A 22,118-nucleotide genomic window follows, 5' to 3' on the forward strand; every position below is an offset into this window, starting at 1 on the left:
GGTTTTATGGCGGCAAAAGCAATGCGGTTGATCCGATGCAAACCGTGCAAATTGTGACTAAGCAGATCTATATTTCCATCAACTAGGGATCGGCATCAAGAAGGAATATGCGTGCAGCAAAAGCCCTGGACATTGCCTGTTTTTTCCCGGGTTTTTGGCATTAAAGAGTGCGCATTCTGCCCTATCCTTCAAGATTTCAGTGGCCGGGACTAGAGTAGGATCTAATCATAAGGTATCCGCTAATAGATCTATGCAAGCAACGAAGAAAACGAGCCATTAGAAAATCTTCCCCAGAATCCTCCTAGTATCATCCTCCACATTGCTCGGGTCAGCAGAGGCCTTATCCCGCCCGTGCTTGACCTCATTCTGCTTGAACGTTCTCCGCGCATTGAATGTTGCCTCTGGCCTTGCATCCCCACCCCCACCAGCTGCCATCTTTCGTCGCCGCTTCTCCTCGTTCTTCTTCTGAATACCGTCCAGCATCTTACCCTTCTCGTAGCCTTGCAAGAACACCTTCTCCTCCTTCCTAGCTCTCGCGTCTTCAATTCGCCGCTTCGCCTCCCGTTCTGACCTCTCCCTCTCCTGCTGCTCCATGAGATCGGCCCACTTGAATCCCTTGAGATATTTCATGTTCCATACATCTAGAATCATCTTGTTAGCCCGCAGAAACTAGACCACGCAATGTCTTATCAAACCTACCATCATGATACCACCCTCCCTTCCGACCCCCGACAATCGTCGCATTCAGCGTCTCAGCACAAATCTTCGCCGTCTTCTTTGACGCAAACTCAACCCACCCATCCGTATACGTCTTCCGCTTATTCGACCGTCTCCTCGGCGCAGAAGGCGCCTTCACCGCAGGCGTAAGGAACACCTTCGTAATAGGCTCGAACCCACGTGTCTCAAGAAGCGACTTAAGCGCAAACGGTTTGAGGTACGGCGGAAGTGACGAGAAATACACAACGCCCGTCTTGTTCTTCTTGGCCGGCTTCGTTTTCAGCTTGTCGAGGGACTTTGATGTCTTCTTGCTCTGTGCCTTTTCCACTTCGGCACTCACGTCCAGGTATAGGCCCTCTTCGTTGTCGTTATCATCTGATTCGTTCCCGCTCTCCCCGCGCTGTTCTCGCTTCTTGCTGGACAAGCGTACACCTCCCGTTTCTTCGTCGCTGGATTCCTCGCCCCCTGAAACGTCGGAGCCATCGTCTTCAGAGCCGCTGTCTGGTTCGCCCTTACGCGACTGTGTCTTTCTGCGTTTCACGGTCCGGCCTTTGGTCTCTTCGGCGGCTTCGGAGTCGTATCCGGCGTCGTTGTCTTCGTCGTCGCTGGAGACGATGTCGAGGAATTCGTTGCGCTTGCGGGTTGTCATGATGTGTTATGGACAGATGAGTAATGGCCTTAGTTGCTATACAATGTATTCAGTAGCAATTTTGACTTTCGTTTTGTATCCGTATGTTCGAGAAGGTTGCGAGAATCTCGTTGCGGAGATCATCGCCAACTTTTTTGTCCGCGGATGGCCCGTGCGCTACCGTCGTGCCTCATGAATCAGGTGTCACTTTCCTCCATTATCAGAGCTCCATGGACGAAATGCTATTCGAATGTCGTTGAGGGGGGGTATATGGTGTAAGAGGTGACGAAACATCTCATACTCATTACATGATATCTTATAGTAGGAGGTCAAAGTTTCGGTTTTACAGGAATGCAGCCGAGCCTCGAAGCCGTTAACAAGTCTCAAATCTCTAGTCTTTATATTTAGATAGGACTCATCTAGAACAAGCGCGCCACAAAGTCAACTATGTACGTAACCCCAAATGTGCACAAGAAACGGGTATGATGATAAAATACCAACATAAGTAGAGACACCCAACCCGAAGGACGCCTAAACAGGGAATAAAATGAAACGATCTTGAGAGAATGCGAAGTCTAAATGCCTAATGACCACTTGAGCCGTTCGTAAACAAAGAAACCAGTGGCCGTCATGGGTATCATCTTGAGATAACCAATCGTCAATCCAACCCAGAAGCCGCGGAATCCTCTCTCCATCCAGATCACGCGGGCTGTTTCGGCGATGCCCAGGCGACGGCCGTCACCGACAACTCCGCCGACTTGCATTCGTCGGCGCACCACTTCAACGGGGTATGATGATGTTTGAGAGATGAGACCGGCGAGCGCTCCGGAGAACAATTCCGCCGCGGCGGTTAGTTGTGATCTCGAGCTCTTATGACTCGATGAAGTTTCGGATTGAGGAATGGTGGTGTATGGAGCAAAAAACGGCAACCGAAGCCAGTCGCCCACAGTGTCGTGAGTAAGGAAGGACACACCCGCGTAGGGAATCATTCCGAGGAGGGTCGGCGTAAATCCACGGTAGAAGTTCGCAAGCCCTGAAGTAGGCACGATTTTGCCGGTGGTAGAAGAGACGGTGTTTGCGGCAGCCGCAGCGGTCGCGGTAACAGGCGAAGTAGCCTTACCGGTCGAGATCTCCTTCGGAGGTTTCACTTGCTCGCCATAGATTTGCCGGAAGATATCGACGAGGGATGAACGAGACGACTTCTTGGTTTCGAACGCCAACCGCACGCGAATCAACTCTAGGGGATATGTAAAAAAGACCGAGGTTATTCCGGCCAGGCTCCCTGAGATCAGTCGACGAAATGGGGTCTCCTTGTCTCGGGAGGGTATAACTATCGCGCGAAATTGTTCATAGGCGAGGAACTTGATTGACGCATAGGGAAAGATTCGAAGTAGAGTCGCCGAATGGCCTCGGTACAAGCCCCGCGCACCCTCATTCCGCTTGATATCCCGGATAGCCAAAACAAGACCAGCCCAACTACCCGTGTATTTGGCGAACTGAGGATTTGACGCTTGGAAAAGGATCTTCACTCGATCGAGAGGGGCAACCACTGTCTTGGCCTAAAGTCCACCTTGTCAGCTATCTCTGATCCGCCTAAATAGAGAGAATAGACATACCGCACAACCAGCGAGTCCTCCAGCGAGTCCGCTCCTTAAAATATAACCGGCGCTCCTCTTATTCTTCTCCTGGCCAACACTTCGACTGCTCTGGCTTAAACGATGTGATTTGTTATCGGCTGCGATCGCGTGAGGGCCGGCCACCACTGCCCCGCTGCTAACACTATGTGATGTCGGCCGTTGTACGTGTGAAGCTGATTCCATCTGGTGAGAAGCGGACTGATTCCAAGACTGAGAGTCGGCGGCTATGGTGCTGGAAGAGGTAGGACTTGCGGGCAGTGAGGCAGGGTCGGCTTGCGCATGGCCGGTAGCTGCGGCAGACATGAGCGCACTCCGCAGGCAATCTCGGTTGATCTGAGGTGGTGCAGGTGAGAATCTGGGGCCGACGGACTACCGGATAAACGCGGCCATGGATCTGCAAGGGCTAAGGGCGGGGGTTATGTGGAGTTTGTTCCAGCGAAAAGTCGAAACGCTATAAGTTTGGCACTGAGCGCGAGGGTTGAACAAGGCTGGGTTGTCTATATAGCAAGGTAATAGAGAATGAGTATAATAATCCTGTGGGGAGCATTGGAGAGGCGGCTCGTCATGGTGGCGAGCGGCAATATGATCGCTGACGTCCCGATACCTACCCGCCTCTGCGCGCTGCACCGCCGAAACCGTTATATTACGCAGAGAGTATTCCGGACCTCTAATTGGGCGATGCTCAGAATATGCATAACGTGCATAAAACAATTTCACGTGGTTGTTGTTTTTCCTCTATTCAATGATCACGCTAAAAGCTTCAACTCCTGCCGCCAGATCCCTAACCAGCGATAGCCCCTGTCTAATGCAATGTACACTGTATAGCTGTTTGGTAGTCATCATCATGTAGCTCATTCAGTTCGGAATGGCAGAACCTCCCTGTGCTGTTGCTCGGCGCCTCCCGAACAAACCCTTGTAAAAGCACCAAACGCCGTTGGCCCAAAATAAGGACCTTGATATGCAAACAAATTGAGAGAAATCCGGTATTTGTAATTTAAAAGTTGTATCGTCCGCCTTGTCTTGTGAGCGGTTTGCCTTGTCGATTTGTGGCCTTGAAGTCTTTGACGTCTTCGCCTGACTTTCGCGCTCGCTTGGATGGCCGCGACGCGTCAACATGGAGATGTCCATTGTCCGCTAACGCTGTCGAATTTCGCCAATTCAGACAGCTGTGCTTAGCGTCGGCAACATACGTCTTATTTCTGGTGGTCACTCGTTTGGTTGGAACGTCCTCGGGCTCCTCCTCTGTGCGTGACAGGTACTCGTGGCGTGCTCGTATGCACTTGACAAGATTGTCACGATGGAGAAGGAGTTCCTTGCGCAATTTCGTTTCGCGCTCGCCGCGAGAGTCAAGCCAGTCCAAGAGCTTCTCGATCGACTCGGGCTCGTCGTAGTAACCCCAATCACGCGCAGTCATAAGGCGTGTGGGTCCCTCCTCGTGCTTTTTGCGCTCGACTGGTGACATATGGAACTGTCTCTGGTATTGCTTTTTCAATTCATCCGAGACATCGATGAAACCGAGTCGCTCCATGTCATCCGGCCCTTGAACCCACAGACGCCCGTTGGCGTATCTCGCCGCTGCGGTCGAGCTATTGGGCATGCCCTCATACGGCATTGCATTGCGCTCAAACCACCAATACCGGTTGCAAAAACGGTCCTTTCCGAGACATCTCGTCCGTGGACAGTCAGCCTCCCGGAGGTCGTTGTCAATGACAGCAATCTTATCCTCGCACTTCTTGACGGCAGCTTTCTGCTCCTCCATCTTCTTCAATACCCGTTGATATTGTTTGGAGCCCTTGGGTTGTTTAGCAAGCTGCTCCTTCCTCTCTCGCTCTTCGTCCAACTTGCGTTTCCGCTCCATGACACGATCAGCGCCGCCACGAAGAGCCCGTTGTGGTGTCCCCTCCACATCCGAATCGACTAGCGAATCGTCCATGCCACCCATCTTCGTATCTTCTGAGGCTTCTAACTCTGGTATGGGAGTGGGCGATTTCTCCGGTTCAGGTTCAAGAGCTTTACGATCTTGGTGCAATTTGCGAAGCTCCTCGTGTCTGTGAGAAAAACGTTAGCCACAGAAATTCTAGCAATAAAGCTGTTTTTCCTTACGCTGCTTTGCGAGCTTTTTGGTACTCGATCTTCTCCTTTCGGAACTCCGTCATTTGGTTACTGCATTCTTCCAGGTAATTTCGGATAGCCCTAGTCTCCAGGCTAAGCATGCAGATGATCTGAAGAGCTTGAATTCGTAGGTTGAGGTCAAGAACGGCGTATTGCGCGCGAGCGGTGTCTTGCGTAGGTTCCTGGTCGAGAGGTGCAAGATGTTCGAGGATTTCGTTGCAGATCTTCTCCATGCGCGGACGAACAGACAGTTGGTGAAGAAGACCGATCATAATCACCTCCCAGCCACCATTCCGGAAATCGCGTCGTCGTAGGCGCTCGACCCAGCCGTAATCAGAAACCATTTCGCTTGCGCGGTGAGTCTTGATTTCGCTAGTATCGTGATCACCATTTACCAGAGCCTTCAGGCCCTCCGCCTCTGCTTTTGCTAAACTGCCCCGCGTCGCCATTCTTGTCACAGCCGGCTCCGGCGAATCTTCGGCCTCGTCCTGCTCGTCCTCTTCCACCTCCTCCGCCTCATCAGAATCCTCTTGCTGCTCGACAGGAAGCTCTGGAAGCGAAATTTGGATGGCACCATTGTTTTCCTTTTCCGCGTTGACCAGTTTCTTCAGAACAGCACAATGAATCTCCACAAATAACTCACAGTCCATATCGTCGGAGGAGAACCGCATAGCTTGGAAAAAATCATCGAACGTAAAGGAATCTAGCTGGAAAACCTCACAGTACACGTTGAGGGTGTTCCAGGTCTCAAGAAGAAGGCCGACTGATTCCATCTCAATGGGATCCTGCAAAAGATCCTCATCATCGGGATCATCGAGTTCGTTTACTCTTAAGAACTTCAGTGGCGGCCGCTGTTTTTTCTTCTCGCGATTGGGCGGTATATCGAGGTCCTCAATAGGATACTTGATAGGTGGCGGCGATGGTGGTCTCGGAGGTTCGGCTTTGATCACAACGCTCGGGATCGGCTGAGGTTTCTTCTCCGGCTCCTGAGATTTCGAAGGTCTTGGAGGCCCATTCGTAGGTTTGTTACCGACAAGAAAGCTTGGGTTTCCATTCAAAGAACGTCTATACTCCAGGTATTGTGCCTCTTCGGAGCGCGCGAGATCCTGAGGAGATGGTTTCACCTTTTGGCCCTTGACTGCTGGCTTCAGCTCCGGTAGTTCTTTAGAAGCGAAAAAGCCGAAGAATCCGTCTTGACCAGCCTTCTTTTGCGCTTTCTTCTCAGCCACCCTGGCTCCATACTCCAGGTGTTTCGGCACTTCTGAAGGTATTCTATACTCATCGGCAATCGACTTCTTAACAATCCAAGGAGCGCCGTTCCATGACTCTCGAGTCACGTTATTCTTAATGAACGCACGAAGCATTTGCTTGGTAAATGTCTTCCTGTCGCGAGTGATGTGTTGGCTATCCAGCAGGGCTTCCTCATCCGGCCGATCTGACACTTTGACCAGGTATGTCGCATGGGCGGGTGTTTTGACGGTTCCGTCGTCATACAGCTGCTCGGGAAACTTCGCTTTGTCTCTGATGGTCCCATGTAGGCGTGTATTGTCGTCCAATAAAATGAGCACAGGCTCCCCGGGGTAGAATTCGGACTTAAATTCCTACATCCAGTCAGCAACAATGGTCTTTCGACGGATGATTGTCACCCACTTCATATATCTCGTCCACTAAAGCCACGAAGTTAGCAAAGAGCGCTGAGTGGATCGAGACCCAATATACGCACCGAGGTTATCGACCCGCGATACCGTGGAGAATTGCGTCCTCCGTAGAATAGGTCCCTTCAACGCCTCAGGAAAGGAGTTGTTCACCTCTCGGGATTCCTCCATCTGTAGAATTATAGATGAGTTTTGTACATCGGCGAACATCCGTACTTGATCCGCATACCTCGCTCCGAAACGCCTCGAAGAAATTTAATCCCGAATGACCCGTGATCTCGCAAATGAATTTCCGTTGTTTGTAAAAATCCATGCGCTGGAGGTACGATTCATAATTGGTAAAAACCTCGTTTGTCTCCGAAATAACCCAGACCTATGCGCAAGGCGTGTCAGTATATTTTGCTTCTTCACGAACCTCCGCGGAGTATACATGCCTCGGAGCTGTCGTCTTCGATAGTGGGTCGCGGAAGATACTGTACGGGTTTTCGTTTGAACAGCACCTAAACATAGTTAGTATTGGTTATGCACGGTAGCGTCGTTGGTTCCGGAGCTCCCAACCCACCATTATGGTCTATACGGTCTCACGGGCAAATGAACGCGTCAGTGTAGCATAAATATCCGAGAGCGGTAGACAAGGATCGCATAGAAGTCTACGAGTAGCATAAAATTAGTATCCAGCGCGATTTATAGTACTAAAGGCACGGTTGGGGTTGTGGTTGCGGAGTGCAGATTTACCTGAAGAAACGCGTCACAATCGCGCCGCAAGCCCTAATGCGGAGTTGACACGGGCACGGATGCACAGCAGGAGTAGCGATGAGCAAGCAGTCGCAAGGAGAGCCCGGCGGAAGAAACCAGGCGCGGAGGTAGCAAGAGCAAGAAGACGAGGTTAAGACTTGACAATTGCGAGGCAGCGGAGCGGGAGAGTGCGGAGTAGGTCAAGTGTGTAGTTTATAGTTGCGCAGCTTGTTGGGGGAGGATGGGATGGAAGGAAAGTGAGGAAGAAAGGGACAAAAACGAAGAAGAGAAGAAGCTTTACAAGAGAGGAGAGAGAGAAGGGAAAGGAGAAGCGGTCCAAATCAAAGACGGCAGAAACTTGAAGGGGAGGGAGACCCGGCGGCCAAGGGCGAAGGTGCTGAGGGCCCGCCCAATTGACGAACAGGCTTTTCCCCTTTGGGAACCCATCTCAGGTGCCTGCCCGGCCCTGGTCTGACCGTCCCCGTCCCTCGCCTCCACTACCTTTCCTCCCCTCCCCTCCGAGCCATCCTTCCCACGTATTTGCACTCGTTCTGCTCCTTTTTTTCTGCTGATTCCTGCTACACTCATCCCACCTGTCTATTTCGTCGCTGCGACTTGATTTTGCTGAAAATAAACATTCACACATCGAGGACTTTGGTGCAGTAGACAAAGAACAATAAGACGTCCATATACCTGCAAATGCCCATAAAAACATTCTTTCAAGCTGGTTTCAACCACTATTTTTATTTCTTTTTGTCCTTAGTATCACCCAAATGTGCATAGACTGCTTTATCTTTGTGTCTTTCATCCCGGCAAATATACTCGATCTATCATGCAGGCTGCCGGCCTCGATATCTGGTATACCTCTAGCAAGTAAACTCACCTTTGCCACCTCATCATATCCTCCAGTGCTAACCTTATTTCTACAGGTACAATTCGGTCTAGTCCATGACTATAACCCCCTATTTTCATCATGGTCTCGTCCATATCTTCTGCGTGCACCATATCCGAGCATACACGCGCCGAAGCAGCAATGACGCAAAGGCTTTCAATCGATACCTGATCTCAGGCCATGTCCTTGTACCCTGCACCTTTATCACCAGCACCGATGGTTTATCTTTATCAACTGATTCCTGGATGCGATGTTTTATGCTCCCAGTGTTCGCCCTTTCAACCTCGCCAATCGGATGAAAGAACTAACCCTAACCGAGCGCTTCATCTCAATCTGTCTGTACGCTATCGTTCTCAAGCAACGTTCCTCGGAAGCTGCAAATCTGGGAAGCCTTTCTCAAGCTGGCCTCAAAAGCTGTGTTTTGACCGGTCAGTTTTGTTCTTGGTCCTAGGACTGGAATCCAGTGTCCTTCGTGGGCGCAGGGCAGCGTTTCCGATCAAGGCCCAAAAAGAACTCTTGTCCAACTCATCGCGTAGCTAACTAGCTTATCTGAACTAGGATGAACCCGTAATCTGTCTGCTAAACTGACTTCCCTCCTTTCTCTCAATGAACGGTTGTTCGGTGTTGCTATATCCATTCCAGGCTGGGTAGCACCGCATTTTATGCACTCCATCCGGCGCCGGGATAAATCTCAAACTATTTTCGCTGTGTGGAGAAAGCTAAGTGCGCTTATCTATCTTATGAACGGGAGATTCTTACGGTCATTCTACTCCCCGTTATTGAGGCGAGCTTCGGCTAATGCAATTGGACAATGCATATGGAATTTGATGGTAACTCTGTCACTTGTTCCTAGGGGCTCCATAGAATAGCTCAAGGTAGAAACAATTCATGTTATCATACAAAGAAAAATCCACTGGACAACTGCAGCAAGGATATACTTGGTGTACAAACCCCTGCAACTACCCTTAGACCCACTACGAGGTGAAGCAATATCCAGAGGATATCGCCAGAATATGTAGAAGGATACAACTACCTCTATAACTCCCCAATGTTCGAAAGAAGCTCATTTCAGCACAAATTGAGAACCTGCAATTCCCGCAGTATCCCTTTCTCGTTTCTACTTCTACCCGTCATTATGGGGTCTATGGAGTCGTCAGCGAATGGACTAATCATAATTTAGCTCTTGGTCTAGCTGTTTTTGGAATAGACAGGTGGGCTCTTCAAGATTTCTTGGGGCGGGATAAAACACGTGGAAAGACCAAACAATGCAAACAATAACTTATGATATCATTGATCTCTCAAACTATGGCTTTGTAGCATCGTCTATATCAGTGAGGTTGGTCTAGATGGAATGGCTCAGGTCGATAGATGTACCTATATCTATGTGTAGATTTCGTAGAAACCAACCGAGTATACAGAGTAGAGGTAGGCGCCAATGCGATCATACCCCGGGAATGTATTGCACTTGGCCTGAAGACCATTCAACGCTGGCTAGATTCCATAAATAGATAAAAAAGGATACAGTACAACGCAGATCGTCTCCTCAGTTATTCGTACAGAGCGTGATCAAAGAAATTTCTTAGGCATGTTGGCGCGGCGGCGTTTGTAGATAACGTATGAACCGGCGAGGAGGACCTGGAAAGCGATGATGGCGAAAATGAAGAAGCCCATGCGGGGAGTCGACGCCGTGATGACTGTTTCAGCGCGTTAGAACATTGAATTGTGATTGCTTTCAAGAGGATCTTACCACTAAGCACATTGTCCTTGAGGTTCTCCGTCAAGCTTTGATGCGAGGACCTCAAGGTTTCATGGAGCTGGTTGAACCGGTCACGGTAGTCCCTGCCTTCCAGGTCACGTTGAATAGACAGGAGCGTCTGCTCCATACGTTGAAGGCGAACGTCAAGTCCTTGGATTTGCTCCTTTGTAGCAAGTCGCTGGAGAAGCTCCGATTGTCTGGTTTCGGATTTGGAGGCCTGGTTCCCAAGCTCGCGGATGATGTTGTTAGTAGCATGGTTGATCAGCTGCATACGGCTGCCGAGGTCCACGAATTGTGCGTTAATCGAGCCGAGGTTGTTTGCTGAGACCTGCTCTTGTTGGGTGCTTCCTTGAGGCTGGGCTGCAGGAGGTTGCTGGTTGGTGTTCTGCACCTGGACTGGGGGAGCTTTTCCGACAGGAGAACTAGCCGTCTGAAGGACAATCTTGAAGACTTCGAAAGAGTCGGGGTTTTCGGGAGTCGCAGCTGTGACACCGATGGTGTTTCCAGCGGGGATAGCAACCTGTACGATATTAGGTGGGCGGGCCAATTTCTGGGGCATAACAACGCACCTTGTCCGTAGCGAAGCAGGGCTTGTCATCTACCGTGACTTCAAAGGTGAACTTGGTGGATATGACGCGGACGACAGATGGTCGTCCAAGGTTGCGGTACGAGTAGTCGCAATGTCCGAAAGCCAAACTATCGACGCTCCGGTGGCTCTTGTAGTCCGTCGTGCCGTCGTTGAGAAAACCTCTAACGCTGCCACCCTTGATAAACATTAGTCGGGAAAGTGACCGCTAAATAGGAAAACTCACCCTTCCGTTGTGAGTGTCTACAACGAGGGCAAACCCATCCCATTGGCCCACGGTGTAGATGCTCGCCGAGCCAACTTTCTCTTTTCCATCCTTGGCGTACCAAAACTGGAGGTTTCCTCCAGCTCTCTCAACTCCAGTTGCTCGGAATTGAAACTCGGCTGCCCACTCAGGCTGGGATAGTCTGTTGGTGTCAGTGACTGGCCGGTGGTGGGTAGTTATCCAGGAGACTTACGGAGTTTGAGCCCAAGCATATCCTCTTGTATTGCCTGGGTATGGGGGCGTTAAAATGATTTTGTTAGAAAGCTGCAAACGTCAGTCTCTGAGCACAGGAGCCTGACCCACAAGAATGTAACGTACAATTTGAGGGAAATGTCCTTCTCCTCCAATGTCCCAACCGGGGATGCCCTCTCGGCTAGGCGCTACCCTGTACGGTCGGTCAGCTCTGCAAGATACACACGATAGGTGATAGATTCGGAGAGTTACATGGCGCCATGACCAAAGCTTGAGGACTCAATTACCGTCTGAGCCGTGGCAACGGCAGAGAGCAGGAGGAATGAAGCTGGGACCTTCATGGTCTATATAGTCCGGCGGCAGTAACCGGTGTTGCTACGCCTTCTTTCAAAGGAAGAAATAAAAATGAGACACAAAGCGTTATTTCAAGGTTGGGGTATCCAAATAAAGGAGCAAAGCGCTGCGAAGCCGGACTGAAGAAAAATATACACAACAAGCTCCGACTGTATGGCCGGGATTCGAGAGAGCTTGATGGTACAGGCTGAAGACAACAATAACAAATCACTCAGCTCAGTGCACGGGCAACCACAAAAAGGTTATTATATTTCCAGAGAAAAGAGTAGCGACTGATTGAAGGTCAATTAAGGGCGAAATCGAGCCTGTCGAGTGTCGAGCCTGTCGAACGGAACCATGCGAGAGCTTTCCCCACGATATTCGGAGACGGACACATTGCCTCTCAGAGCCTCCCGCGCACGTGACTGCTTGCTCCGCGGATCGACCGCTGGGCGACCGACGGGCTGCCGCTCTTGAAAGTCACCAGCAGTCAACATTCAGCACTCGAAGACCAGAATAGCCTCGAGGGCTCCCGGATGCAATTTGGTCATTGATTGGACATCCGTGATGCCCTAGCACCGCTTCAATGGCTGATTTGTACCCATCCCTCACGCAATGCGCCATTGTCGCAACGGCGTTCAAAATCCTCCTTTTCCCCGCCTAGTAAGTTCTTCTAGTTGACTCTCTATACTGCCAATGCGGCCAGGGTTCATGCGCTTATACTGACTTGTGGTGGCTTTGATGCAGCAAATCGACCGACTTCGAGGTTCATCGTAATTGGCTAGCCATCACCCATTCGTTGCCAGTGCAGGAATGGTACTACGAGGTACCTGATACTTTCCACCAGCTACGATCGCCGGAAGATAACAATTCATGCCTAGAGAACCTCGGAATGGACTCTCGATTATCCTCCGTTCTTTGCGGCGTTTGAATGGGTGCTTTCACAGCTGGCGCAATATGCGGACCCGGCAATGCTCGATGTCCAGAATCTCAACCATGACTCCTGGCAGACAGTGTACTTCCAGCGTGCGACGGTCATTGTGACGGAGCTTGTTCTGTTCTATGCTTTGAGTAGGTCTGTACAACTGCGCGCATGTCCGGAAACGTCGCTAACTGTCCGTATAGATTCATCAAATCCGTTCCTGAACCGAACAAACACCTTGCCCATGCCGCCAGCTTGTCGATTTTGCTCTCTCCTGGGTTATTCATTATCGACCACATCCATTTCCAATACAACGGCTTCTTGTATGGAATTCTGATACTATCTATCGTCTGGGCTCGAAAGCAGTCGACATTGCTGTACAGCGGTATTGCATTTGCTGTTCTGCTCTGCCTAAAGCACATCTACCTTTACCTCGCCCCCGCCTACTTTGTCTACTTGCTGGCGGCATACTGCCTGGATCCCAAATACACATTTCGACCTCGATTTGGAAATATTTTCAAGCTAGGATTCAGCGTGATCACCGTGTTTGGGCTGGCGTTCGGACCGTTTGCATTCTGGGGCCAACTGCTCCAGCTAAAAGACCGGCTGTTTCCGTTCTCTAGAGGTCTATGCCATGCATACTGGGCCCCAAATATCTGGGCCATGTATTCTTTCACGGATCGTATCCTCATTCCATGTAAGTTCGACCTTAAGCCTTTCTCTACCACGGCTGACTTTCGCAGTTGCCCCAAGACTCGGACTCCCGGTCAACCAGGAAGCACTCACGAGCGTTACCCGTGGTCTCGTCGGTGACACCTCTTTTGCCATATTGCCTGAGATCTCCAAAGAGTACACCTTTGCTTTAACACTCCTATTCCAAATCGTAAGCACATCTCCCTTCCAACCATTATCCAAGCCTAACCTAGTCCACCCAGCTTCCCCTCATCAAACTCTGGCGCCGCCCAGACCCAGACATCTTCATCGGAGCCCTGACCCTCTGCGGCTACGCCTCCTTCCTCTTCGGCTGGCACGTGCACGAGAAAGCAATCCTCCTCATCATCGTCCCCTTCAGCCTCATCGCCCTAAAGGACCGCCGCTACTTCTCCGCATTCCGCCCCATCGCCGTAGCCGGACACGTCTCGCTCTTCCCGCTCCTCTTCACGGCCGCCGAGTTCCCGCTCAAGACCGTCTACACCCTGCTCTGGCTGATCCTGTTCCTATTCGTCTTTGACCGCATCGCGCCGGTCCCCGAGAGACCAAGGATCTTCCTCGTAGATCGGTTCAGTCTGCTGTATATTACGGTGTCGATACCATTGATTTTGTATACGTCGCTAGTGCATCAGCTTGTGTTTGGCCTGGAGCGGTACCAGTTCCTCCCGCTTATGTTCACGAGTAGCTATGCGGCACTCGGGGTTGTAGGCAGTTGGATTGGTTTTATGGTTGTTTATTTTACGGCCTAGTGGAGAGATTAGAAGATGCCTTCTATGTATATAGATAAATGTATATTAACTGTGTCGTCACATCGTAAATCCGTGAGTCGGTTCCGCAATAGCATGTCGATGCGTAGGGAGACCACGCTTCACGTTGACTCCTTCCGCTAAATGGATCCGATAATACACTACCTCCAGAAACCTCGAAGTCAAACTGAAATGCGACAGGATTAAGGTGCTCCGCAGAATTTGATTTTTTTTATTTTTATTAGCCAAGAAACAGGCAGCGAAGGAAGAACACCAATGAAATCTAGTAATAAAGTCGTTATAATACATATCAGGTTTGGGTGGATTACATCGTAGTCCAGTCCAGTATTGAGCCCATGATTTGTTACTCAACCCGTGCATATCCGCATGTAGTCGGATGGCATAGCATGACATAGCATGACTGGCGAGTCTCATAGTGACAATCGGGGCAAAATGGACGGAAAGGAACAGGCCGAAGTTTTGAGGATTCTGTGCAATATGGCTATGTCCAGTGAGCTGGAGCATTCCGGTGAGAGCGATGATGAAATCTGCTTCCAGTCTGAGTAGCATAGTCAAGCTCGGCGTCCGCAAGATGTCCACGACAGTAGGGGTAGGTAGTTAAAACAGCGGAGAAACGAAAAGAGAAATTGAGTTGAAGCCAGTCTGGCCTTATGTAAATGGACTTCATGCAACAATCAACACGCTCGACAATGCCATGTTTTATACGCCGGGAAACCTTAAAGCTGAATTCAAAGCCGGAAGAGTGAGAGACGAAAAGTGCGTGGAAAGTGGGAGGGTGACAAGAGAAGTCGTGACCAAGAGAAACACGTTTATCGTAAGATATGGTATATAAGATTATGGCAAAACTCGACCATGGTCTGTCTGTCTTGCTAAGTTAACGTAGTCGATGTGGCTCAAGCTTCGGCAGACTCGGCACGCTCAGCCGATTTTGGTTGCAGCACACTGATTCGTTGCTCGATGAGTTTCTGGAGAGCACGGAGGGATGAGATTTCGTCTTCAGGTGCAGGCAGGTCCTTTGGCGCGTTGGCCTTGAGCTGGTCAATCAGGAGATTGATGTGGCCGTCTTCCTCTTGCCAGATGACCTGGCTGCTCTGCGCAAATGAAATCAAGTTCGCAGCAGCTTCCCGCTCCGCTTCCGTTCGCGAATTCAATATGGCTGCAGTGGTGTCGGTAGTCGATTTTTGAAGAGCGAAAAATGCTTCTGCATCCGCAGTGATAGCATCGACTTTCGATTGGGCGTATTTCAAGTACCTTTCTTCTGCTGCCTTCTTTGCCGCAGCATTTTCGTTCTCCCTATTGGGCTTGTCAGACGAGGGAACACATGTTAAAGAGCAGTTCACTAACCTTTTGACTCTCTGGATAAAGTCAAGTTTGATTCCTTTCTCTGAGACACGATACGTGATACCTTCTTTCTCTTCGTCCTCGAGGTTCTCATCTTCTTCCTTTTCTGGGAGGATCTCAATGTCGACATAACGTGGGTTCTTAGGACGGCGAATACGTTTCATGAATTCGTACCCTTCGTCATCCTTGACGGGGTAGCACATGTCATGTAATGCGTGGTTCGGACACATCCAGGTGTGATAAAGACGATCGCTTCCAGCTCGCTGGGTCGGCGGAACGGCCAGGGGCGGATCAAGGCAGTCCATGTGGAAAGCACAGGGGCAAAAGTCGCACTGGATGATGGGCCGACGGCCATTGGTAGTGTGCCCGCACCTTACACAAACGATGAGTTTGCCCTTTGCATCAGTAATTCGCAACAAGAAGGGGTCATCATAGCGACCAATGCGACTCCCCCTAGCTGCACGAGGGTTAATGCGCGGTAATGGTGCGACCTCCTCGTACTTCCCGGAGTCATCGGTGCGAACCCCAGCAAAGAAGTCCCGAATTTTGTTAGGTAGCGCAAAATCCCGCCCGTTGACTTGGTCCATGCCGCCCACAAGCGTGTTCAACGATCTTGACATTGTGCATTTTGGACAGAACCAGTCACCTCCGGGAGGATTCGTAGGATCTAGGGGTGGGTCCAAGCAGGAGAAGTGGTACGAGTACACACAGCCATCACAGCATAGAAGCCGCCCAGTTCCCTTGCATTGTCGACAGAAGTCATTATTTTCCTCCGGTTCGTCACTATAACGTGTCAGCAACTCAAATCCTTAGTGGCTAATGCGCAGTAGCAAATATGGCAAATGAGTAGATTGAGCAACATACGTAAGGGAGGGCGTAAGAGTTAGACGTCTATTATCGCCGGCGTCGCTGCTCGCCAGACTCACTGACCGTTCTCTACGCGAGTCCGTGGCTTCTGGAGTCGAGATATGTGCATTCGAGGTGATGAGGCCAGGCGAAGACAAGTGCGATGGAGGATTTGAGGTCAAAGAGGAGCGGATTCCACTTTCGGATGTCGTAATCCTAGGCAGGCTCTTCCGCAGTCGGGATTTCTTCGCTTGTACGGCGACTGTTGAGAGCTCACGGTTTTCCGAGGCCTTTTGCCCATGAGCATCAAGGGCTGAAGCGACGACGTTTTTCTTCTGCGCCGAGCTCTTGGACTGCTTCCCTTTCTTAGGCCGGGCGGCCGACGTCGGAGCAACCACGGGAGCAGGCGCATATGTCTCGGCATCTAGTGATTTCGCAGAGGAAAGAGTAGACACGCTGCTAGCTGAACGAGCTCGTCCTGGCACCGAGGGCGCGCTAGGGACTTGGATGAAAGTCGCGCCGGACTCTACCTCTCCCAGGGCGTTCTTCATCGCTTGCTGGAATATTGATATCTGGGGAGAGGAGGGCGTCTCTTGACAAATTCCTTCCAGGATCCTAAGAGCGTAGGGATCATTTTCGCACTTATCCCACATGCGGAGTAACCCCTTAATGACGGCCCGGTTGTTAGCGGCTAAGGCCAGTTGCAGGGCGCTCTCAACTGCAGCCTTGAGCATGTCAACATCAGCATCCGGCGAGCTCAGGACCGGAAGGATGAAGCCCGCGTCTCCAGCGAGAGACCCTAGTGGAAACAGGTCAAGGGCCTGTTCCTCAGCCGGCGATAAGGGAGTTGGAGGATTGGCATCCTTCTTCTCTGCGTTCGGTACAGGTTGCGGCTCCTTGACAACAGGGATGCTCGGGGTACCCGGATGCGATGGCGCCAGACCTGCTTTACGCCTATCTGCGGTAGAAGGCAATACGCCTAGGGGGCGCATAGTTCCCAAAACAGGATTGTGGGCTGTCGAGACATTTGACCAGGGCGTATCAAGATAGCTTGGAACCGGAGCCCGAGGTGGAGGTTCTGTCCAGTCTGCATTATGTCCGTTCAAGTCTGTACCATTTACTCCATTTGTTGCGAGCTCCTGTGGCTGTTCGGGTTGCGATTGACTCGAAACCGGCGTGTCTCGCAGGGAATCGGTTCCAACACGGGAGGTTCTCCCTGTCCGGCGTTGTTTGCGCGGTCTCGTAGAGTCTGTGAATGAAGAGGCCATATTGCCAGTAGGTGGTGCAGGTGTCGAGGGACAGGAATCGTTTGACCTTGCGTGCGACGATGAGCGGAGGTTCCGAGCCATTGCACTCAGGGCAGGGCACGAAAGTCGCGAGGCCTGCGCCGCGCGTGGTTAGCTCTTGTAACGGACTTCGAAAGGTAGTTTTAAATTGACTACCAATATAATACTCACCGATTAACAGACTCCGTAAAGTCAGCAACCGTGCCCGGCGTGGCTGGTTGGAATCGTGGCCAGCCCGCGCGGTTGAAGAAGAAAGATTGCGGAGGTCTAGCGACGGGGAGCCGACGGGGACGGGAGTTTTCGACCAGGCCCCAATCACGCCTCCCAGGGGTTCGCCGCGGTTGGAAGCTGCCACAACCACGGGGTTTTCACACCTGAAAGGGCTAAATGAAATATCATAATAAGCAAATGTGAGATAAAAATCGCAGGATTGATAGATCAAGCCCTGTTTGTACCTGGAATAGGGACTTTACGTGATGCTCACGTACCTTGTTCTCTAGTAGCTCAGTCCAAGCAAAGGAGTGAGCACAAAGGCAGGATAAAAAGCAGACAATATCCAAGTAGATATGCAAATATGACAAGTTCAAGGCTGTACGTTTTCTGACCAGGGCCGTCAGAGAGGTTGGAGCAGCTGAGGTCAGTCTTCTGTCAAGGTCAGCATGGTCCTCAGCTCAGTGACCGCTCATTGATGAGGCAGGATGAGAACAATCAAGGACAGATTCCAAGAGCTACAGGCATGACAGATACAGAAGTATTGTCAACGCGAAGCAGATGGTCACCGATATTTAGAATCTTTTCGACTCCCCCAAGGATGAAGCCAGGGTTATCTGACTAGCCAAAGCCCAATGAAGCATGAGGCACCTAATATAGGTGCAGTAGGGTTCTTCGCTCATGAATAAAGAGAGTTCATGGACTTACTATGACCAGTGACTTGAAGGTTCTATGGACAATGAGGAGGCAGGCTATGTGTTCTTTGTTGAACCCAGACAGCGCTGTCTTTGAAGCGGTACTCTGATATCGCCAGGAATACAGAGACAGTACTTCTCAGCCCTAATAGCCTAATGGGAGTTAGCTGTTGGTATCTTTTTGGGAGACTGTGGACGTAGATAAAGCGTACTGACGAGGAATGACGCAGGTGAAGATGTCTGGAGGTGAATATGAGGCGAGGTCCAAGAGGAAGATGGGGACGAAAGAAGGAAGGAAGCTGGGCAGGAGAGAAGACAAGGTGAGAAGTGTTACCTTAGACAAGAACAATAGTGTGTTATGGATGCAGCTGTCCTGTGAATGCGACAGTAAATGTCTTTCTTGTGTGGCGCTGTTCTCAGGCAGACGAAGGGGCTGGAGCCCAACAGAGCAGATTTCGCGTCTTGCTCTTGAGAGGCAAAAGAGGTCAGAAAGTCCGGATCTGTCAATCTAGGCACAGCGAGATAGAAATCTATAAGAATAAAATCTATCTTGGGGTGATGTGTTAGATGGGCAGCCAGCTGCAACTTCCAGAGCTCGGGCAAAGCGCATGCCCTGATAGCTGCGTAAGAAGAACAAAGGGCGCTTCAGCAATAGAAGCAAACTCTACAGAAGATACCAAGCGAGATATGCCAGCTGGAGCTGGTCCGATGGATATAGCAGTGGTGTGGAGAGGGGGGGAGAGAGCCGGGGGAGAGGAGGAAGAAGAGAGGATGCGAAGAGAGCAGACGAGCCTTGCCGTTGGCCCACTCCCCATTCATGACCAGCTCACCATCAACCACACAAATGCCACCACTCCCTATCAGAACACCCTCCCATTGCTTCTCTCTCTAGGTTATAGTTCTTCTAGCCCTAGTAAAGACTTGTCATGCCTTTTGAGGCACTTCATTTACATGTACACAAGGTCACGGGCAGCGCCGATAGAGGCACCAGCATCTAGGGAATGCCTGCCGGATGCACCGCGAAAGACCGTGAGGCCGTCTGACATCAGGTATACAGACTTCTACATTGCTCGTTTTGAGGCTTGTTGGAATATAGGTGCAGGAGAGGTAGGCGCTCATGAGAGTGGCGGGGGCCTAATCCACCATGGCCGGTTCAAGAATCAGCTGTCGCTACATTATGATGAGGAGCAGCTGGCCAAGGCATCCATGTTGATACCGAACTGAAATACCTCATATTCAGTGTTGCTGTAAGACAAAGAATATCCTCAATCCAGGCGGCCACAAGCATGAGCGAGGACAGGGGTGTTCCCCTGAATTGCTTCAATAGGACAGCGATCCGAGACCCGGCCTTCGTACTCATCGATTCAAGAAGCATTCAAGAACCCAATATAAGGAACGTCATGTCCGTGTTTTGTCCCAAAGAGAAGAAGCAGACCAAGTCGTACGGAGTAGTCAGCTCTGCTTTGCTACCTTTGCTCATGTGCGACTTTCATGTGACTTTTTCTTATGTATAGCTAAGTGATAAAGGCTCCTTATAGGTATAGAATGAAGAAGTGCTGGGGACCAGTGATTTGGTTCAGTCTTCACTTCTGTCCCTTATCGCAAAATCCCTCCTTCAGGCTTGTTGTGACGAGCCGTGCCTGTGGGCAATAGCCAAAGACATAATGTCAGGCTGCAGTTCTGAATAGGGGACCACGACCAGAGTCCAGTAGATACACAAAACTTCATCCAATCGTGCAATTCATTTACTCATCAGTACCGTCGGCCTTCTTAGCCGTCTTCTTCTTCTTGTTCTTGTTCTTCGATCCGGTAGACTTGGACAGGGGGAGTTCCAGGATCTTGAGAATCTCCTCATCCTCGATCTTCTTGTCAGACTTGATCTTCTCAAAGTCGGGAGCAGCGGGGGCCGCGAGCTTGGTGATGCCGTTCTTGGTGATAGCTGCAACTCTCGTTAGATATTGGTACAAAATTTTGCGGATGCGGAGGAAATAGCATCCTAGACATCCGAGATTAAAACTCACCAATGGTGGTCAGGTAACGGGAAACCGCGGCGTTGTCAGCATCGCCGGCGGGCTCGTACTGCCTCAGAACACCGTTGCGAACGGACTCAATGACACCAACTTTAGCGGCCTTCTCGTCATCCAGCTGGCGCAAGCTGAAGGGGAACTGGCCGAACTTCTTGACGATCTCGGTGAGAGTGGCTCGAGAGCTGGGTCTCTTAAGCTGGTATGTGGTGGTGGTACGGCGGTGCAGCGTGGGACGGTGGTCCAGGTTCTTGACCTTTCCAGATCCAAGGGACAGGCCAACCTCGACACCCCAGACCTCACCAACGTCGGGAACACCCTCGCCCTTAACGCCGGAGCCGGGCGAAAGGATGATCTTCTTCTCGGCCTCAATTTCGTTGCGCTCGAAAAGCCAGCTGGTGGTGTTCTCAACGACGTTGCAGTCGTAGGTCTTGGCGACCTTCTCGATCAGCTGGGTAATGCGGGCCTGAGTAGGAGCCTTGGCGGCGGCAGCCTTCTTCTTCTCCTCCTCGGATCCGGTAGCAAGGAGGCCGGGGGGCGCCATGAGTCTCAGAAGCAGCTCATTGGCGTAGTGAGTCGCGTGGATGAGATCCGCCTCGCGGCCAGTAACCTCAGAAGCGCCAACAACGACCATGTCGCAAACAATGGTTCCGAATCCATCGATCTGGGCACCAAGCTGGATCTTCGCGACCTCGCCAGCCTTGAGAGTTGTCTCCGCCTCCGCAGCTTCCGAAACCAGGGGTGTGTACGGGGTCACATAGGAGTTAGGAGAGACAGTCGTGGGGTGGCCGACACCTGCAACAGAGGCAGGTCAGTACAATCGTTTGCCGGGCGTTTCAGGCGGTGGGCCAGTTAATGTGAGCTGATGACGCACCCTTCTGGATCTTCTTGCCCTTGTAGACCTTAGCAAGCTCCTCCTCCAAGAGCTTGTCACCATTCTGGCATAGCTCGATGATCTTGGCTCCCTCAACACATTGTGCTAGAAAGCTAGGGTTAGACTCGACATTTGGCAAAGGTTCTGCAGCGTTAGAGCTCGGGTAACGCACCAGCGACAGCTTCGAGGACCTTGTGGGAGATCTGAGCAGCAGTCTTGTACTTGGTCAAAGTGTCGGGGTTGTTCAGGGTGTAGTCTACAAGCGATTAGGGCGTTGGTTAGCTGTGTCCAATGCGACAAAGCGAACAGACCGCGGTCAACGCAACAATCAATCAATAGCTCGGGAAGTATGCGTTCAACTTTCGAGGACATCACCGCAGACGGCAGAGCACAGAGGCACTGTTTGTCCTGTGCAGACGATGACGCCGACAAAACCAGCGGGAAACCCACAAACACGGAGCTTTTTTGCAGTGCAGAAGAGGGGCACTGCTCTTGCAGTCAACACTTACCAACCTCGGGGGTCTCTTTCTGGGTAGTTTCGGCCATTGTGGATAAATCTCGCTGCGATGCGAGGAGAAGATAGTCAACAAGCGCAAAATCAGTCGTGCGGAGGAAGTGGAGGGAGAAAATTGGACAGGAGCTTCAGGTATGGAGCTGGCCACGGTCGTGTGGCCGTGTGCACTGGGCCTGGTGAGTAATAATTATGCAGGCGGGGCTCCTGCTTGGGCTAGCTGTGGGCTCCCAGATCTTGGGTAGGGCTTGTATGCCCATTACGTCTTGTTTCTTACCACATCAGACCGCCCGCTTGCTCTCCCTCAAGGTTGATCAAAGAGAATCTTGTCTTTTGAGTTCATCGCTTATACCAAAGTAGTACGTTCTTGCCAATACAATGAATGCAAGCGGTTTAATGTCCAGCGAAAATCGGAAGATGGGA

General features: G+C 51.1%; 8 protein-coding genes across 8 annotated transcripts; 1 reads left to right on the forward strand and 7 right to left on the reverse strand.

The window, feature by feature from the left end:
* Nucleotides 1-26: 26 nt before the first annotated feature.
* Nucleotides 27-1,491, reverse strand: BDW74DRAFT_53600 (RNA-binding ATPase activator ESF2). Its single transcript, XM_073733085.1, has 2 exons — nucleotides 700-1,491; nucleotides 27-641 (listed from the first exon to the last, which is right to left on the reverse strand). The coding sequence occupies exons 1-2, from the start codon at nucleotides 1,364-1,366 to the stop codon at nucleotides 277-279; spliced, it is 1,032 nt and encodes a 343-aa protein (XP_073581975.1). The 5' UTR covers nucleotides 1,367-1,491; the 3' UTR covers nucleotides 27-276.
* Nucleotides 1,492-1,718: 227 nt separating this feature from the next.
* On the reverse strand, nucleotides 1,719-3,537 carry BDW74DRAFT_156938 (coenzyme A transporter). Its single transcript, XM_073725061.1, has 2 exons — nucleotides 2,962-3,537; nucleotides 1,719-2,904 (listed from the first exon to the last, which is right to left on the reverse strand). Exons 1-2 carry the CDS (start codon nucleotides 3,283-3,285, stop codon nucleotides 1,921-1,923), a joined length of 1,308 nt encoding a protein of 435 aa, XP_073581976.1. The 5' UTR covers nucleotides 3,286-3,537; the 3' UTR covers nucleotides 1,719-1,920.
* Nucleotides 3,538-3,662: 125 nt separating this feature from the next.
* On the reverse strand, nucleotides 3,663-7,818 carry BDW74DRAFT_156939 (DDT domain protein). Its single transcript, XM_073725062.1, has 8 exons — nucleotides 7,485-7,818; nucleotides 7,312-7,399; nucleotides 7,184-7,249; nucleotides 6,979-7,122; nucleotides 6,818-6,920; nucleotides 6,745-6,761; nucleotides 5,086-6,695; nucleotides 3,663-5,030 (listed from the first exon to the last, which is right to left on the reverse strand). Exons 2-8 carry the CDS (start codon nucleotides 7,312-7,314, stop codon nucleotides 3,977-3,979), a joined length of 2,997 nt encoding a protein of 998 aa, XP_073581977.1. The 5' UTR covers nucleotides 7,315-7,399; nucleotides 7,485-7,818; the 3' UTR covers nucleotides 3,663-3,976.
* A 1,824-nt stretch (nucleotides 7,819-9,642) lies between these two features.
* On the reverse strand, nucleotides 9,643-11,874 carry BDW74DRAFT_156942 (putative lectin family integral membrane protein). The gene is made up of 7 exons (XM_073725063.1): nucleotides 11,428-11,874; nucleotides 11,302-11,368; nucleotides 11,177-11,247; nucleotides 10,945-11,125; nucleotides 10,702-10,896; nucleotides 10,124-10,652; nucleotides 9,643-10,070 (listed from the first exon to the last, which is right to left on the reverse strand). Exons 1-7 carry the CDS (start codon nucleotides 11,514-11,516, stop codon nucleotides 9,943-9,945), a joined length of 1,260 nt encoding a protein of 419 aa, XP_073581978.1. The 5' UTR covers nucleotides 11,517-11,874; the 3' UTR covers nucleotides 9,643-9,942.
* Nucleotides 11,875-12,006: 132 nt separating this feature from the next.
* BDW74DRAFT_53678 (dolichyl-P-Glc:Glc1Man(9)GlcNAc(2)-PP-dolichol alpha-1,3-glucosyltransferase ALG8) lies at nucleotides 12,007-13,919 on the forward strand. Its single transcript, XM_073733088.1, has 6 exons — nucleotides 12,007-12,171; nucleotides 12,256-12,334; nucleotides 12,390-12,583; nucleotides 12,634-13,127; nucleotides 13,174-13,313; nucleotides 13,366-13,919. The coding sequence occupies exons 1-6, from the start codon at nucleotides 12,095-12,097 to the stop codon at nucleotides 13,888-13,890; spliced, it is 1,509 nt and encodes a 502-aa protein (XP_073581979.1). The 5' UTR covers nucleotides 12,007-12,094; the 3' UTR covers nucleotides 13,891-13,919.
* On the reverse strand, nucleotides 13,805-14,629 carry BDW74DRAFT_53675 (uncharacterized protein). The gene has a single exon (XM_073733087.1). It carries the CDS (start codon nucleotides 14,455-14,457, stop codon nucleotides 13,948-13,950), a length of 510 nt encoding a protein of 169 aa, XP_073581980.1. The 5' UTR covers nucleotides 14,458-14,629; the 3' UTR covers nucleotides 13,805-13,947.
* BDW74DRAFT_53692 (putative PHD finger domain protein) lies at nucleotides 14,630-18,009 on the reverse strand. The gene is made up of 5 exons (XM_073733089.1): nucleotides 17,870-18,009; nucleotides 17,553-17,764; nucleotides 16,114-17,477; nucleotides 15,253-16,032; nucleotides 14,630-15,201 (listed from the first exon to the last, which is right to left on the reverse strand). The coding sequence occupies exons 3-5, from the start codon at nucleotides 17,442-17,444 to the stop codon at nucleotides 14,802-14,804; spliced, it is 2,511 nt and encodes an 836-aa protein (XP_073581981.1). The 5' UTR covers nucleotides 17,445-17,477; nucleotides 17,553-17,764; nucleotides 17,870-18,009; the 3' UTR covers nucleotides 14,630-14,801.
* Nucleotides 18,010-19,738: 1,729 nt separating this feature from the next.
* BDW74DRAFT_53705 (curved DNA-binding protein (42 kDa protein)) lies at nucleotides 19,739-21,822 on the reverse strand. The gene is made up of 5 exons (XM_073733090.1): nucleotides 21,694-21,822; nucleotides 21,357-21,440; nucleotides 21,185-21,289; nucleotides 20,308-21,105; nucleotides 19,739-20,225 (listed from the first exon to the last, which is right to left on the reverse strand). Exons 1-5 carry the CDS (start codon nucleotides 21,728-21,730, stop codon nucleotides 20,032-20,034), a joined length of 1,218 nt encoding a protein of 405 aa, XP_073581982.1. The 5' UTR covers nucleotides 21,731-21,822; the 3' UTR covers nucleotides 19,739-20,031.
* Between the last annotated feature and the right edge of the window lie 296 nt (nucleotides 21,823-22,118).

The sequence above is a fragment of the Aspergillus multicolor genome (assembly GCF_047715735.1).
Source record: "Aspergillus multicolor strain CBS 133.54 unplaced genomic scaffold BDW74scaffold_20, whole genome shotgun sequence".
Taxonomy (NCBI): domain Eukaryota; kingdom Fungi; phylum Ascomycota; class Eurotiomycetes; order Eurotiales; family Aspergillaceae; genus Aspergillus; species Aspergillus multicolor.

Coding starts and splice junctions, on each gene's coding strand:
- BDW74DRAFT_53600 (XM_073733085.1), bottom strand. CDS start 1,366: ATGACAACCCGCAAGCGCAACGAATTCCTCGACATCGTCTCCAGCGAC. Junction 642..699: donor GGGAGGGTGGTATCATGATG/GTAGGTTTGATA, acceptor AGATGATTCTAG/ATGTATGGAACATGAAATAT.
- BDW74DRAFT_156938 (XM_073725061.1), bottom strand. CDS start 3,285: ATGTCTGCCGCAGCTACCGGCCATGCGCAAGCCGACCCTGCCTCACTG. Junction 2,905..2,961: donor GAGGACTCGCTGGTTGTGCG/GTATGTCTATTC, acceptor GGTGGACTTTAG/GCCAAGACAGTGGTTGCCCC.
- BDW74DRAFT_156939 (XM_073725062.1), bottom strand. Junction 7,123..7,183: donor TCGAAGACGACAGCTCCGAG/GCATGTATACTC, acceptor CCTTGCGCATAG/GTCTGGGTTATTTCGGAGAC. Junction 5,031..5,085: donor CAAAAAGCTCGCAAAGCAGC/GTAAGGAAAAAC, acceptor TTTTTCTCACAG/ACACGAGGAGCTTCGCAAAT.
- BDW74DRAFT_156942 (XM_073725063.1), bottom strand. CDS start 11,516: ATGAAGGTCCCAGCTTCATTCCTCCTGCTCTCTGCCGTTGCCACGGCT. Junction 10,897..10,944: donor TAGACACTCACAACGGAAGG/GTGAGTTTTCCT, acceptor ATGTTTATCAAG/GGTGGCAGCGTTAGAGGTTT. Junction 10,653..10,701: donor CCTGCTTCGCTACGGACAAG/GTGCGTTGTTAT, acceptor AATATCGTACAG/GTTGCTATCCCCGCTGGAAA.
- BDW74DRAFT_53678 (XM_073733088.1), top strand. CDS start 12,095: ATGGCTGATTTGTACCCATCCCTCACGCAATGCGCCATTGTCGCAACG. Junction 12,335..12,389: donor TGCAGGAATGGTACTACGAG/GTACCTGATACT, acceptor ATTCATGCCTAG/AGAACCTCGGAATGGACTCT. Junction 13,128..13,173: donor GGATCGTATCCTCATTCCAT/GTAAGTTCGACC, acceptor TGACTTTCGCAG/TTGCCCCAAGACTCGGACTC.
- BDW74DRAFT_53675 (XM_073733087.1), bottom strand. CDS start 14,457: ATGCTACTCAGACTGGAAGCAGATTTCATCATCGCTCTCACCGGAATG.
- BDW74DRAFT_53692 (XM_073733089.1), bottom strand. CDS start 17,444: ATGGCTCGGAACCTCCGCTCATCGTCGCACGCAAGGTCAAACGATTCC. Junction 16,033..16,113: donor ACTCTTACGCCCTCCCTTAC/GTATGTTGCTCA, acceptor GACACGTTATAG/TGACGAACCGGAGGAAAATA. Junction 15,202..15,252: donor TTTATCCAGAGAGTCAAAAG/GTTAGTGAACTG, acceptor CAAGCCCAATAG/GGAGAACGAAAATGCTGCGG.
- BDW74DRAFT_53705 (XM_073733090.1), bottom strand. CDS start 21,730: ATGGCCGAAACTACCCAGAAAGAGACCCCCGAGGTTG. Junction 21,441..21,693: donor GAAAGAGACCCCCGAGGTTG/GTAAGTGTTGAC, acceptor AATCGCTTGTAG/ACTACACCCTGAACAACCCC. Junction 21,106..21,184: donor GGGCAAGAAGATCCAGAAGG/GTGCGTCATCAG, acceptor CCTCTGTTGCAG/GTGTCGGCCACCCCACGACT.